Source organism: Eurytemora carolleeae, unplaced genomic scaffold (assembly GCF_000591075.1).
Source record: "Eurytemora carolleeae unplaced genomic scaffold, Eaff_2.0 scaffold245, whole genome shotgun sequence".
Taxonomy (NCBI): domain Eukaryota; kingdom Metazoa; phylum Arthropoda; class Copepoda; order Calanoida; family Temoridae; genus Eurytemora; species Eurytemora carolleeae.
Window position 1 is genome coordinate 23,188 of NW_019396390.1, and position 16,298 is coordinate 39,485.

General features: G+C 35.1%; 1 protein-coding gene across 1 annotated transcript in view; it reads left to right on the top strand.

Moving 5' to 3' along the window:
• The window catches only part of LOC111702305 (uncharacterized), a 24,512-nt gene continuing 8,214 nt past the window's right edge, over positions 1 to 16,298 (top strand). The window contains exons 1-12 of the mRNA XM_023473950.1: positions 1 to 18; positions 1,219 to 1,328; positions 1,536 to 1,598; positions 1,845 to 1,887; positions 2,161 to 2,226; positions 2,324 to 2,372; positions 2,429 to 2,531; positions 2,793 to 2,892; positions 4,742 to 4,792; positions 5,213 to 5,410; positions 5,791 to 5,946; positions 7,073 to 7,119. Coding sequence (XP_023329718.1) covers positions 1 to 18; positions 1,219 to 1,328; positions 1,536 to 1,598; positions 1,845 to 1,887; positions 2,161 to 2,226; positions 2,324 to 2,372; positions 2,429 to 2,531; positions 2,793 to 2,892; positions 4,742 to 4,792; positions 5,213 to 5,410; positions 5,791 to 5,946; positions 7,073 to 7,119 — 1,004 coding nt within the window. The remainder of the gene's footprint in view (positions 19 to 1,218; positions 1,329 to 1,535; positions 1,599 to 1,844; positions 1,888 to 2,160; positions 2,227 to 2,323; positions 2,373 to 2,428; positions 2,532 to 2,792; positions 2,893 to 4,741; positions 4,793 to 5,212; positions 5,411 to 5,790; positions 5,947 to 7,072; positions 7,120 to 16,298) is intronic.

Genomic DNA, 16,298 nt, shown 5'->3' on the forward strand with positions numbered 1-16,298 from the left:
ATGATTTCAATTGCAGAGGTAATTATTTCAAAGAAAAAAAATACATATTCTTTTTTGTCAAAGAAACCAACATAGATATATTATAAACCAGTTGTTCAGAATACCGGTCATGGCATTTCATCCAAGCTTGAAAACACATACTAAACATACAAATTTTATTTATTTATTTAAAACTGAAGCTAAAGAATTATAGATTTCCGCATTCGTTTTTATTTATAAACCTTTTTACTCCTCAGCAAGATAATTAAAATTCAGGTAAATGGGGGNTTAAGACAATGGCGCAACACAAAACGTTGGGGTGTATGACTTTTAACTAATCTTGAGCAGAACAAAATAATAGAAAGACTTTGATAACAAACTGGAAATAGATTTATTGATATTTCGTTTTTATTTGTATGCGTGAGCTTGTGCCCACAATCTTTATCCAAAAATAAACTATTATTAAAGTTAAAAAAAATTTTATATCAGAAAAAAATCTGTCAAATTTTGATTCTTCATCCCAATCTCATGAAAATATCGCCAAATACATAATATGCAAAACCCATTAATAAAAGGTTGAAAATAATAAAAATGAGATGACGGGATTGTAAAGGAAAAATGAAAGGGGGTATAGGCCGAAACCTGAGAATCTCTGGAGTTTATTGAGACATATAAGAGTTCTATCTGATGTTCCTGTCTCGAGAAATTTATATAAAACTGTCTGAAAATTATACCAAAACCTATATATGTAAGATTTTGTATAAGTTTCGTAATATTAAACAGATCATATTCAACAAATATGCATCCAATCTGAAAATAATGATTTCCCAGAGGAGCCTGAGAAATTCAAGTTTGCTCCTATAATTATTTGAATTAAATGAATTTTCATTTTTAATAGATATAATTGATAATATTATTATGCGTCCGGAACATGTGACCAGAACTCCAACCAATGGCAGTGTAGTATTATAGTCACGTGTCTCCGTCTGATTCACGTGACTAGTATACTGCACTACCATTGGAGGGAGTTCTGGTCATGTGATACAGACGTGTATCTCACAAATATTATACATTTCGGTATAAATTTGACACAGTTTTCTCGAGACAGGAACATATCAGATAGATGTCAGGTATCATTCAACTCCTGAGATTCTCAGGTTTCAGCCTATACCCCTTTAATTTTTTGTTTACAGTCCCTTTAAGTAAATATTTTAGTATCTGTTACTGTTAATATTCTAGAAATCCGGAACAAGGATTGTTGGAGGAAATATTGTAAAATCACCTTTACCCTGGATGGTATTAATAACATTTATGAATATGGGTTGCGGAGGATCACTCATAAATTCAAGGTTTTTAACAATTCACACAAGACCACTGTGCACTGCATGTGTGAAAAAGTCAATGCATGTATACATTATTGTTCGTCCAAACTGCAGCCCACTGTGCCGGTCGAATGCATGTTCAACAAGTGCATAACATGTTAATTCATAAAATATTAGAAAATTGTCCTAAGTGCAGCCCACTGTGCATTTTAAATAAATTGATACATATTACAGATTTGTCCTAACTGCAGCCCACTGTGCATGTACAAGTAAACCAGCAAATTTTTATTGTTCAAGGTAGAACAATTTACTTGGATAATATTTTTGAATATTAATTTTAAAACTAAATATTTAAAAATATTTTAATGGTGTAAAGTGAAAATAAATAAATAATAAATAGAAAATAAAACTTTTAACGATTAAATTTTGTAGATAACTAGTAGGGTTTCCAAATTCTCGTTCAATCTCTTTCGCGAAAATTTTCGTTCATTTTCGCGAATATTTAATATATTTGTCTATATATCTATATTCGCATTATTCTAGGTATATGGGAGAAATAGAAGAAGCTGTTCCAATTATGATTAAGGTAATTAATTAAGTTTAAACATTTCATCATCTAATTTCTTAAACACGAGTTTAATTGTGCCCCAATATTCACTACTATTCAGAAATGTATACAACAGAGGGGGTAAAGCAGGGCAGTGCCCCCCCCCCATGAATCCTAAAAACACTTAATTTCCTTTATAAACTGCAGAATAAAAAAAATGTTACCATTAAAAACCATCATTTCTGGATGGGCAAAAGAAAAAAGTAGTTTTCCTACTCAATTTTATTCTGGTGACCACCTTATCTATTCTAGGATATGAAGTATGCACAAGAGAACACTAAAATATATATCGGAGCGACAGCACCAAACAAGAAAACAGTAGGATTCATTAATTCATTGAATATTGATTAAAGATTGATTAAATATTGATCAATGAATAATTAATGATTATATTTCTCTAAATCTAATTAAACAGGGATTACCCTGGACTTCAGAAGAATTAACAGTATCAATGATGGCGGATGGTAAGAACATTAAAATCCCAGATTCTAATATTTTTCTACCCTCTGACTGTATTCAGCTGTAGAAGCTGGTTTGGTTTACAGACCGGATATGCTCTGGATACATCCTGATCTGAGTACATCAGATAGGTTCGAGGTTTCTCCGGATATAATACTCATTAGGGAACTAAACCATTCTATAAATGGTTGAAAATAGGAATAACACTTTCTTTATAAATAAAAAACAGAATGTTGTCCTGCTAGACTTCCACAATATTGATAAAATAGGTGTGAATCATAAATGCCCCTTTTCTTAAATGAGGCTTACATCCAATTACAGTGACAGTCCTGGGAAAAACGTAATTATCAAAAAGATTTTATGACATTTTTCAAGTTTATCATTTCCAATGTTTCCTTTCAAATTTTAAAATGGTTTCTACAAAGGTTAGAAAAGGCAGTGGCATCGTTTACTGACAGTGTCCGACCAGTCTGCCTGGCAGTTCCGGATTTCATCGACTATCCTCCCTGTCCGGATGTTTCATTGGTAGTAGTTTTGCTTTTGTCCAATAAAATTATGGGATTTGATCAAACCTTTAAACCGTCGCGTTAGTCTCTAAGCGGCATTCCTTTAGAAGAAAAAAAGTTTTTTCCCAAAGGCGACCAAGTGGCACCTTCCCAAATGTCCAATTTCCCAAGTGACACCTTCCCAAATGTCCAATTTCCCAAGTGATACCTTCCCAAATGTCCAATTTTGCAAGTGACACCTTCCCAAATGTTAGGTTTTTTTCCAGAGGCATTTTCCCGTTCTTCCAGAACTTCCCTTCTGAGTCGCCGCAGGCTACAATGGGGGGGGCCGAGCGCTGTGGCTAGGACAGACTTGGGAAGTTGCCGCTTGGGAAAATGCCTTTGGTACCCAACATCTTGAAAACTGGTGGCAAATCCATTACGTGAAAAAGGGAATTGAATAAGTGCCATAAAGTCATATTTTCTAATGGACTTATAATTTTTGTAATTTTTGGTCGTAGATTTGTAAATCTCTGATATTTTAAACTATGAAAAATGTTTGATCTCTAGTCAAGTTTGAAATATTAAAGTACAACCTTAGATTTTAAAAATATAGGGTTTACAAAATCTGAGCGTAATACAAGTGTTCAGTTGTTGAAATGTGCTCTACCTGTAGTAAATCTAGATGCTATAACTTCAATGATAACTCTACTCAAAGTCTAATGAGAACATATCTAACTCTATCTCTTGCCAAAACTCAAGGCTCTCTACATCTCAGCCAATACTCAAGGCTCTGTATACGTCCGTATTAATCAAAGAATTCTATTGAACTACTTTATTTATAAAGAGGTAAAAATGAAACTGACCGGGCTAGCCCGGCTGGGTCAATATACAAATAATTAAGATAACGATATTACTAGCATGAATAACAAAGATAGAATTGCACATCATTACAGAATATACTTCATACCATTTTTGTAAAGTGATTGAGATATGCACATAGAGTAATATTACTCTATGGATATGCATGTAATATTGATTTTAGTTTAATATTAATCATAACTATAGAATTGTGTCTTTGCCACAAACTCTAATAGACATTGGATATTTCAAACTATGAATAATGTTAGAGCAAAAAAGGGCGGCGGGGCCATTTGCCACTTTGTGACATCAAATTTTGTACAGGCAGCGTTTGGTCCTAATAATCATGAGATAGAAGACTGAAATTTTGCATGCAGTCTCTTATTGTGGTCATCTACAAAGATCACGAAGAAAACTTGAGATCGGAGGTCATTGACCCCTATTTTGAACTCTATGAAATACGGGAAAATACCACTTTTTCCAATCTAGTTCAATTATATTAAGTTAATCAGACATATTTTCATAATTTTTGCTACTACATAAGTCATGCGCTGATATAGACGCATATATCCGACCTCCATTTTGACCTCCCTCCAAAAACGGTCAAATATTAAATCAATGAAAATAAGTCATGTGAGTCATAAAATCAAAGGTTTTTCGGTGTTCCGATTCCATTCTAATACGGATACCCCTTTTTTACCTCAGATGATCCCAGGTTTGGCAGTGGTTCAGTCTGTATTTTTAAATGAAATTTATTGTTAATTAGATCACTTAATTACGGACATGGTCTGTATGTATCTAAATCTACAGCTTCTTAAAAAGAATATCAATGATAAATGAGCCGCAAAGAGGACATTTTTTAACTATTCTTTTGTATTTTAAACCAAACTTTTTGTTCTCAAAAAAAAGAAATAGATTCTTTTTAAAGTAATTTATTTTNTGTCTATCTGTTCATCGTCAGAATCTTGTTCCTTAGCGACAACAAATTTATTTTAGAATAATATTTATTTAATTTTGTATTTTTTTAGGATAGGGTTGCCAGAGCTAGAGAAGCGGGACAGGTTAAGGGTAAAATGTTGGTAAGATTTGACCTTTCATTCAAAATACACCAAGAAACACTATTAAAGAAAGTGTTCTCAAAAAGTTAAAGGGGTTGTAGGCCATGAAATCGAATTGAATTTAATATCGATCGCTACTAATTGTTTTTCTATCTGTCGCGTCTGTAAGGAGAAAATGGCTAAACCCGACTCATACCGAAGAGCACATGAATCCATACAAGCCCACGGAGTTGCATAATTTTACCCAAACTGTAGATATTTCAATTAAATTCAAAACTAATTATTTTGATATTGCAAGTTAAAAATATCATAATCTTTTTGAAAAATTTTTTATATACAATGAATTCTTGAGGACGCGACGATTGCTCGGCCACTAGGAGTCTCTCCCAAATGAAATCTCTGAAATTAAATAAATTATCAACCCTCCTTTCTTCTGTACAGGGTGGGTGTGGAATAGTCGCTGGATGGGGAGCAAGGTTTGACTACCAAAAATCCGGCGAGGTTTGTTCCACAGCTCCGAATACATTCTTCCCTGGTCGAGCCAAGGTGTGTGAGAACTCCTGGTCCCTGGAGGGTAGGAATGTTCATGAATGCGCACTCAAGAAACCTCTTCCTACAGACTTTGAAACCTCTTGCAGGGTTAGTATCCTTCATATTATTCATCTTTAATGTTTAAAAACCTACCAATATAAAATAATAATAATAATAATAATAATAATAATAAAGTGAAAATGTCTGTCCAAAAATTTTATAACACTGCGAACCGAAATAACAGTTATAATTTAAGTGGCATTTTTCGTTTCACTCATTAATCTGAACTTTGGCGACTTTCCTATTTTTTCTTGATTTATACTGTTTCCTCCTTTTNATAATAATAATAATAATAATAATAATAATAATAATAATAATAATAATAATAGAACATATGTTTTCCTCCAAATACTTGTAAATCAATTACATAAAAAAACTTTTATGTGATTTTGAAAATTAAAGCTTATTTTTAAAAGTTTGTTTTCCAGGAGTTTATGCAGGAAATAAATTACCAAAATGCAATATACAGCCCTCAATGGTCTCTCGGAGATTTCGATAATATCGCTAACATTGCTCCAGTGAAAATCATCGAGATTAATCGACGTGGAAACAAGACCTACACCTGCAGTACTACTGATATACAGGTTAAAAAGGAACTGATTACTTGCATCAAACTCTTTCTTTCTAATCCTTATGCTTTAGTTACCTTATTGAATAAACCATTGATAATGATACTCGAAACTTTCACTAAATCAAGATAAAATATCTACATCATGGTTGCAAAATTTTATAGATTAGAAGGTTAGAGTTTGAGGCGAGTAATAAATTCAGTTAAGATAGTATTGTTAAAATATTAAAAGAAATGTCGTTCTACTTCAATCTTAACTACCTGGCCATCCGGTGTATACCCAACATTCACTGTATGGGTTTAAGATTGCCGACATGTTAACATTCACTCATTATTAAACAGAACAGTGAACTGCATTGTTAGTTAAATATGTTTTAAAATTATTTGATTTTGATAATAACGTTTTATTTCAACATGTATCCTTCAACAAAACCTCAAAATTTGAGAAGATCAAATTAAGAACTAATTTCAAGTGACTCACCAGATCAAAACGATTACTTTAATTACAACGGTATCCTTTATACCTTTGAGTACAGAGAACTCTTTGGTTTAATATCTTGATAACCGCTTGAATTCCTGTGAAACACATTGTACGCTGCGTACAGTGTGAACTCAACACAACTGATGCGCTACTTGTGTAACTTTACACAACCAATTATTTTACATTTAAAACGATTTCCTAAAATTTTAAAGAAACTATTTATTTTTTGCCAATTTTTGAAGGTGTATATATAACTAATTTTAAAACTTAAAACGGTTTGTAAAAAAACTGTTCAACAATTAAATCCGTATATTAATGAGAATAAGTCTGACAACCTTGATCAAGATTTTAAGGGTACCGTTGTGAATCGGGTACTGGCATCTTTGCATGGAGGGTCACTTGAAATTACAATTACAGTCTTTTTAAAAAGAAATGATAAGAAACTACAAAACCAACCAGATACTAAATTAAAATTAGAACGCAACACCAACATCGCACAAAAATTGCCTAACCAAAAGAACAAAACAGCGCCCAAAATTGGTCTGCTTCATCAATTCATATACAAACGTTTCAATATCCAAGGTTAAGATGAAAGGATGATTGGAGTGACACAAAATTCTAACCTTTCTAATTATAAACAATTCTTTTCTGCTATATCCAGGCTGTGGAGCGTGTGTATAAGGCTGAGAACCCAGACCCAAACTCCAGGAATAAGATTTAATGAACAGATGAGCCATGGTTCAACTTCAAGTAGGCAGTTCAACCAGGTTTCTTCAGCGTGAACCAATGCACAAAAGAAGTGGTTGAACTGCATATACGTTATTCAACCACTTCCATTCAGCTTGAACCGATGCACAAGAGAAGTGGTTGAACTTCATCTAAGCGGTTTAACCACGCCCTTCAGCTTAAACCGATGCACAAATGAAGTGGGTGATCTGCGTCTACGCGGTTCAACCACTTCTACATAAACTTAAACTTCATCAAAGCGGTTTAATCAGTTCTCTCTAATTTGTGTAGTAAAATTAGGGTTTCCACGAAATGGCTAATTTTTTGCGCAAAATTTGCGCTATTTTCGCGCAAATTTTTTTTTTGCGAACTTTTGTGCTATTTTTGCACATGAAACGCAATGAGATTTGCGCTATTTTTTTGCGCAATTTGCGCATGAAACGAAATTTTAGTTTAGCGCAATTTTTTGCGCAAAACCGCAATTATTTGGCGCAATTTGCGCAAAACCGCAAGTTTTACTCAAAATGTAACTTTTTAGGCAAATTGTCAAAAATTGATATTCTAAGCTTAGAATTAAACAACTGAATATTTATTCCATACATAAAAAAAAATATTAACATGCGAGTAGGATAACGATTATACTACACTCAATTGGTTACTTCCAGTTACAAAAAGTTTAAATTAAGGGACCAAAATTAACAAAATAGAAATTAGAGAGTGTGAAACTTGCCAATATTTTAATCCTATTAAATAATTTCAAGTGACCCTTAAAAGCTTTGCCTAATCAAGTATGAATTATATTCTTAATTTTTTTAAATCAAATTTCTGAAATCTTTTTAATCTCATATAAAATAATACAAGAAAGTAACCAATGCTTGAAGAATCCACTTTTAGGAAATATGCATGTCCAAAACTAAAATTGTCGAGAAAATTGTGAGATTTGAACTCTTCTTAAGTGTCATTGGTCAATTATGTAAAAGTGACCAATAGGAAGACATTCCAAAACAAGATTCTTCCAGAATTGAATTATAAGAAACACACACTTGCGCAAAACTTGAGTTTCGCAAAATTGGAATAAGGCAATTTTGCGCGAAATGACTTTTGCGAATGATTGCACGAATTGTTGTTTTTTCGCGCAAAACTGATGCCCAAAGAAAGAAAAATTTTGCGTTTCGTTCCGCAAAAATTGAGCAAAAGTTTTGCGAATGGAAACCCTAAGTAAAATACCGTACTCTTAACAGTTCGTCTCTCAAATGCAATTAGATCCTGAGACATTGTACCACGCATTTATATATATAGGTATCCTAGATAAATTAGAATAGATTGCTCACGTCGTCTTCACCATACCGGAGGGTTACAGTTAAAATTGAAATTTGAAATGGCAATTTAGCTATGGTACTAGCTACTGACATACAGTACATTGGATATAAAGGTTTGCGGCAATTATTTGTACAGAGTACAGATATATGGGGTGTTTTGTTTTGTATAGAGGACCAGTAGTACGCAGAACTCATTATGAAAAGATACTGTTCAGAATTGTGATTCTAATGACTTCTCCTCTCCGACCATTACACTTTTAAAGTGAGGAAAGATTGGAAGAATCTTAACTGTTGGATAAATGTACCAAACCTAATTTGTGCCAAACACTTTATGGAGAATTCATATTCCTCTGGAAAATGTTTTAAAAAAGACGGCCTATCCTTCCCTGTACCTGGTCCTGGTGGGGCCTGGAATCAGATTAGCAGAGAACATAACTATTGCTAGCCAGGAACACAAATTCTTAAAAGAAGGTTAGTCCCATCAAATTAACCCTAAAGGGCGGGGTTGGGGTTGGCGGCAAAGTGATCTAATACTAAAGTGGGCCAAACTCATAGTTGGATGACGACATTTTATGTCCCAAGTATTTAAAAATAATATATATATATATATATATACAGGGTGTCCCACAAAACATGACAATTAATGTATGATATGTGAATGTATTCTTCCATATAATTGTTAAGTTGTGTGATACCATAAAACATATTATAAAACATTACGAGGAAAGTTGACTTCAAAACAATTAAAATATATTTTTGATTGACAGATTTTTTTAATTTATAAAGGCTCCATCAACAAATATGAAATCGAAATACAGTGAGTATTTACAGTACATTTATAAGGTACAACAATACAAAATTTGAAAGCATGGTTTCTTCACTTCCAGCATGGCAGCTAGACAAACAAGATTTCTTATCAGAGAAAAAGTTTTTATTGTGAATCTGTTTAAAACTTTAACTAATTTCCCGAATAGAGTTGAAAGAGTGAGGAGAAATTTTGCCAGGCAATTCCCTGGTCAAAAAGTGTCCAGTGAAAGAACAATATACCGGCTTGCACATAAATTTGAAACTAAATATACAGTTGAAAACCTTTACAAGGGTAACAGTGGACCAAGGAGGACAGAAAGGACGGATGCGGTGGTGAGGCAGGTGGAGAATGTGGTGACAAGGGACTGTAGGGTTGAGTATGATAGACCAGCAAACACCAGTAGGAGAAACGAACTGACCCTCTACAAGTCGACCTGGAACAGAATTTAAGAAATGACCTGAATTTTACTTGTTACAGGTAAAACTTATTTGTCAAAATAAAATACTATTTATTAATTAGCTTTGTTAACCCTAAAAAGACTGGGTCTGAATCTATGTAAAACCTGGAGAGGGGGAGGGGGTGGGGTAGTGTCTTGAAAATGTTGGAAAACGTAAAAACAATTAGTAATATTTCTATCTACATTTTTCAAGAGCTTGATCAGAAATAATTTTATTCTAGTGTTTTCAAACAAGTTCTTAATAACAAGTGTCATAATAAAGTGTCATAGTTAAAGGGTACCCTTAAAATTTTGTCTGATCAAATATGAATTAGATATCAATGTTTATAATTTAGAAAACTGATTATTCTCTAGGAATATACCGGTATCTGTACAAAAGTGACTTGCGCATTTTTACTGCTTGTAAACATATAGAAATTATCAGAATTAAACAAGTTTAAACCTAAAAACTGTATTATAGATCATATAAAGGCTTCAAGGATACCATAGCCGTTGTGAATCGGTCATTGACATCTTTTTATGTCACTTGAAATTACACTTACAGACCAGTCCAATTAACATTTTTAATGCATAATAAAAATTTACAATTAACTTTTTTCTTTAAAAATCTTTTCCCAAGTTTTCTTTTTCATTAAAATAAATTTCTAAATGACGAAATAACCTTCATCTATTTTTTAGCTTATTTTTTCATCAACTGACGGCTGTAACTGTAAATTTTTTAGGCTGATTAGGGCACAACACCTTAACCTACAACTTGGAGACATGGAGAAAAGGTTCCGGATGTGTCAACATCTGAAAGATTTATCGGACGATGAGTTGGTAAAAACTGCTTTTACTGACGAGGGCAGTTTTTGTTTAGGTAAACTTTCCGTATAATTGCCAGGTTTTAACGTGATTATATTACTCTTGTTCAAATGTCAAATTTTCAAATGGAAAATTCACAACCGATCTCTACAGAAAACCCACAGATAGAAGTATGCACCTACTTCCATCATCTTGCCACCCAGAACATATTTCAAACAACATACCTTATTCACTTGCATACAGAATTGTATGAATTTGCAGCAAACCAGAACTTAGGGATGCACAATTCTTAAAACTAAGGGATTTTCTTCTCAGCAGGGATTACAATTNAAGAAAAGAACTGTTCGACCCGCGTACCACCCTCGCGGTCAAAGCGAGTGCAAAGAACCCTATATTCTTTATGTGACCAGATCTGATCAATATACTTCTTTAATTTGCAACCACATCGATTCATGAGAGAGAGAGAACATCATATTGCTGGTTAAAGATTAAGAAGTTTTTATATATATCTGGTTATATTTATCCTACCATCTCAAGCTACCCTCCCCAACTCAACTTCCAAAATACTTCCTCGCCAAATTCATATATCTTTCTCATTTTCTGAGACAAGTTTTCTACTGTGTGCAGACATTGAAGGTTATATCAAGGCCTGCTCGACTCTACTCTACACTACTAGATTTTGGTCCTCTGTAATAAACACATCTTCGTCCAACAAGGTATAAAAGTAGAGATTAAGAGTAGAACAGATTAAAAGGGCCTTATTAAATAGTCAGAATAACTTTTGCAATTGTAAATTTTGTTCAGAATGAAAATGAGGTTAGGGAGAATTAATTTGGCTGTGGAAGAAGGTCACAGAACTCTGCTGGGAAAGGGTAGCGCGTCTGACCCTCCTCCACCAACCCCTGTCTCCTCAGATTTGTAATTTGACCTTTTATCTTTAAGAGCCAGGGGCGGTCTACATACTTGTTCCAATATACAGCGACCTCACACTCTGAATAATTGTAAGGGTTAGGATAAGCTTTAGAATGGAAAAGAATATATTTCATATTATTTTTAAGTTTTCAAAATCAAGGAGACCAAATTTTAAAAAGTTTTCCCACTTGAGCAGTGGTCTATATTTTCCATTATAACCCTCCCACCTTCGTACAAAATCAAAAACGTTTTTTATCCCCAAAAAAATTGATTTAAAAAATAAAAATTTGACTATGCAAATCTATTACAGAAAACTTTGGAATGGGATGACGACTTGTAGACTCAAGGTTTAAATAATAAACAATTCATACCTATATGCACACCCAGGTTTTTTCCCGCATTGTGCTTCTTGATGCCTGCAAGAATTTGAATCCTTGGTTTATATCTCCCAAACTCCATCATCATTCTCAACACCTGCTCCCTCTCTTAAGCAATGTGCCCAATCTGAAAAAATTATATTTCGAATTTTAAATAACTTAAAACTAGAGCTTTATCCTTAATCCATAAAGTCATTAACACACCTAGCCAGTAGGTTAAAAAAAAATATTTTTTTTAAGATCTAGATATTTATTATCTCCGTATCGAGATTATTTTAATTGTACAAAATTGTTCACATATATTTAATACAACTATTTAACGATGCTATTGTGTACATATATTCTCAAATTAAATAATAAAAAATCGTACGGATACATATTATCGTTTTTTCCTTTCATTAGGAATTTTGATTTAGGGATACTTGGATCCTGCAAAACATACAAATTGAATAGTGCAAAAATGAAACTGCATGTAATAAATTGCATAAAGTTAGTCGATGAAGAAGATTTAAAAATCGTCTGCATATAATTGAGCATTTAATGTGGAAAATCAGATTGAGCAAGCATTCTAAAGTTTTTATGTAACAATGGTGTACTGGCAATGTATGCAATATGGAAGAAACTACAAAGGGTACAGGGTGAAAGGATAATCTTTAAACTTAGACAACTGACATTGCATGCTCGATGTTTAAATTTTTGATACAAAGGAATTCTAGTAGCGTGTACATTAGTTTTCGTGCAAAAGGGTTTCAACCTTAACAATCCAAAATGATCCGTGTTCCCGCTCCTGTTCTCTGTATATAAAAGGTTAAAAATTCATTGTTAATGAAGGAAATCTGCCAATCTTCTCGGGGACTTATGGAAATATATTAAAAAAAAAATATTAATTCATTAAACCCTAAGGTATGTAGTTTTTAATTTGACATTCTCTATTCTTGTCTCCTGTATTAGCTCTTGTCTCGTCTCTAACCAAAGTAGATAAATAGGAAAAATTACAGTGTTTAAATCAATTATTCTTACAATCTTAATCCAGTTATTCAAGGGGTCATTAACCCATTAAGTCATTAACTCACCTAGTAGGTTAAAAAATTATTAATTCATTAAACCCTAAGGTAAGCGAGGGAGGGTTGAATGAAATTATAATCCAGGTGTTTAAGTAGTCCTTTACCCATTAATTCATTAATTCATTAAATAACTACTAATTCAATAAACCCTTATAAAAGGCACTGTGCTATACGCAGGGGCCAAAGCTGAAACTGGCAAATGCAATGCCAAGGCCATATGGAATTGCAATGGCCTAATAAGAGACAACAAACAAGACATGATGGAAGTCATGAATGACAATAACTTACATGTACTTGGCGTGAGTGAAATGCATCTGAGACAGGGGTCAAATGACGACCTTTCTTGTCTAGATAAATTCACATGGTACTCCAAGGAGAGGCTTGGGAAAGAAAAGAAAGGTGGCGGGATACTAACCATAGTTAAACCAGGTTTTAACCATTCACGGTACGAACCACCACTACCAATGTACCCTTACCTGGATAATGAGAGAGAGTGGATATTAATCCACGAAAACAACAGCAATGTAGCAATATGCTTTGAGTACCTAGCAGCTCAGGTCGGAGGGGAAAATTTCCAGGTTTGGAATGCAGAGCTGTGTGCGATGCTACAAACTGAAATCACAACCCTCAGGGAAGATGGGTATACATGTTCACTTGCAGGAGATTTCAATGGACATATCGGGGCAGATAGCCAAGTTATACAAGGGAACAACAGGGATATCAATTCCAATGGAAGACTTGTACGGAATTTTGTATCAAGTAACGACCTTAGGATCGTTAACAGAGATGCAGAACGTTGTAAAGGTTTATTTACACAAATAACTCACAACTCTCTGTCAGCATTGGACTTGGTCCTAGAAGATGACAAGGAGGGCTTCCTGGTTACAGAAATGTCAATAGACACTTTTGGAAAAATCCTGGGGGGTAGTGACCATTCTGCAATTTTCTATAAATTAAAAATAAAGCCAGGGTCAACCACTGATGAACCACAGGAGGAAGAACCAATCATTGGGCCAAATCAAGCTACAGCAGAGGCATATAGAGAAGCCTTTGAAGCTCTGGTGGTATTGGAATATCATGGATACTGGAGAGAAATGCCAGTTCCTCCAGGATACACTAGTTGGAGCAGTAAAAATAGCATGCAATCAAAGACCTCAACATAAGACCCAAGGATACGCAAAAAGTGCATAGTTGCAGATGCACAGGTCAGACAACTAGAACATGAGAAAACCATATTAGGTTTTGGAAATGGTGAGGATAAAGATAAAGAAACTGTTACAATTTTTCAAACAGGAGGCGAAAACCCTTAGAGTGCAGATCCCGGAGAAGGTCTGGTAGCGCCGCCTTAAATGAAGATTGCACGCAAGATCAACTTTGACTAACAAACAGTTCTGGAGATTAGTCAGAAGAACAGTAAAGAAGAAAGGTATATTATCAGCGATCAAAGATGCACAAGGGAAGCTAGCTACAGATAAAGCACGGATAAAAGAGATAGTTTTGGAAGAACTAGCAAAAATCTTCTCGGGACAAAGATCAGCAATATTCACGCATAGAGGTGAACAGCTCATCAAAGAAATGGATGTAAAACAGCTTATGGGGTGGCAAGAGTGGATGAAAGATACAGTTAACAGCACAACCCATGAAGAACAAGTTTGCAGAGGAACCCCCGAAACAGTTATTGAAATGATGAAACTACAAAGAGCCCCGGGAGTTGATAGTAGCTATGCTTAAATATGCTGGGCCAAGTTTCATAACCATGTTAACTGAAGCTATCAACGAGACATTCCAGGAGGGAAAAGTACCCGAATCACTGCTAATCGGACGGATGACCCTAATTGACAACAAGTCACCTTCGCTGCTAGTATCATAAAAACGACCACTAACTGTATCATGTGTAATCCTGAGTGTGATCACAAAAATCATGCATGCAAGGATGGACAAAATCTGTGAGAAGAATGGATACTATGGTACAGTGCAGTATGGGTTTAGATCAGGTTGCTCAACATCAGACTGTGTTGCTATGCTGCTGGCAGCAGTTAGAAAGGACATTCAGTGTCAATAGCATTCTGCGACATTGCTAAAGCCTATGACTCAGTGAACCGTGAACTGCTTTATGCAAAGCTAGACACCATTGAGTTTGGAGGAAAGGTCAAGTCACTAATCCAGTCTATGTACTATAATGACAGTGTAAGAGTGAGAATAAAAGGAGGTTTGACAGCACCATTATGGTTCACCAAAGGCATTATACAGGGGTGCGGGCTATCACCCCTACTCTTTTCACTCTACATGGCTGGGCTTGGAGAAAAGCTACATGCCATGAAGGAAGGAATTAATTTTAACGGTCAAGTGATTTCTGCTTTGTTCTTTGCAGACGACCTTGTTCTCATCTCAAGGACAAAGGTGAGAGGGATGGAACATATGCTAGGGGAGGAATCACGGTTCTGCCACGGGGTACATATGAAACTCTCCATTGAGAAAACAATAATACTTTTCAATGGAATGCAAGGACAGGCTTGGAAAGTAGAACCGGGAACGCCAGACCTGGAAGCAAGCCTGGTTGGTAAATACCTAGGAGTGGATATACAGGTCAAAGGCAGGAACCTAGTTAAGCCAAGAGAGGAGCGTATGATAGGTATTGCTCAAAAATACACTAACACTATCATGGGAATCACAAGATCCGGACTAGATCGATCTCTAGTAGCCCATACTCTATGGGAGAGATGTGTCACCAGAAAGCTAGATAGCATCTAACACCAGGTAGCATGGTTTATTCTACAACTACCAAGCTCATCATCCAAAGTAGCAGGGTACATGGAAGCAGGGTTCAAACCAATGCAGGACAGGATAAAGGAGCGAGTAGCGTTATATGTGTGGGAGATCATGCATAAAAAGCAAAACCCTATCATAACCAATACATTTGACGCGGTGATCGGAGCATGTGATGACCCATGGGCAAGAATGGTTGGGGACCTGGTAGCTGAATTGGGACTTGATCTGTTTGAGGGTCCCAATCAAGGCTGAAGAAGAGGCTTACCGAAACAGCAATAAAAGGGGTTCTGAAGCAGAAAAGCCACTTAGTGTCTTTCAACTGCATGCCCACCACTCAAGTCTGGTTCAAACTCCAGCCACATGGATGCGATAGTAAGGTAGGTGGGGTGGACTTTTAAACAGACTCAGAGCCGGTGATGCAGGGCTAGGAAATCGTCACCCAAACATTTATGGCTTCACCACAAAGTGGTGTCCACTATGCCTTAACAAAGGGGTGGTCCGGTAGTTAACCACCTTTCAGAACATCATGTTGCTGTATCTTGTCAGGCAGTAGCCTATGAGAGGTCGATAACAGGATTAGGAGCCCTAATGACAGGGATGTCTTGGAACAGTACGGGAATCCTTACTGGAATATTAGGGGGAGACAATGTC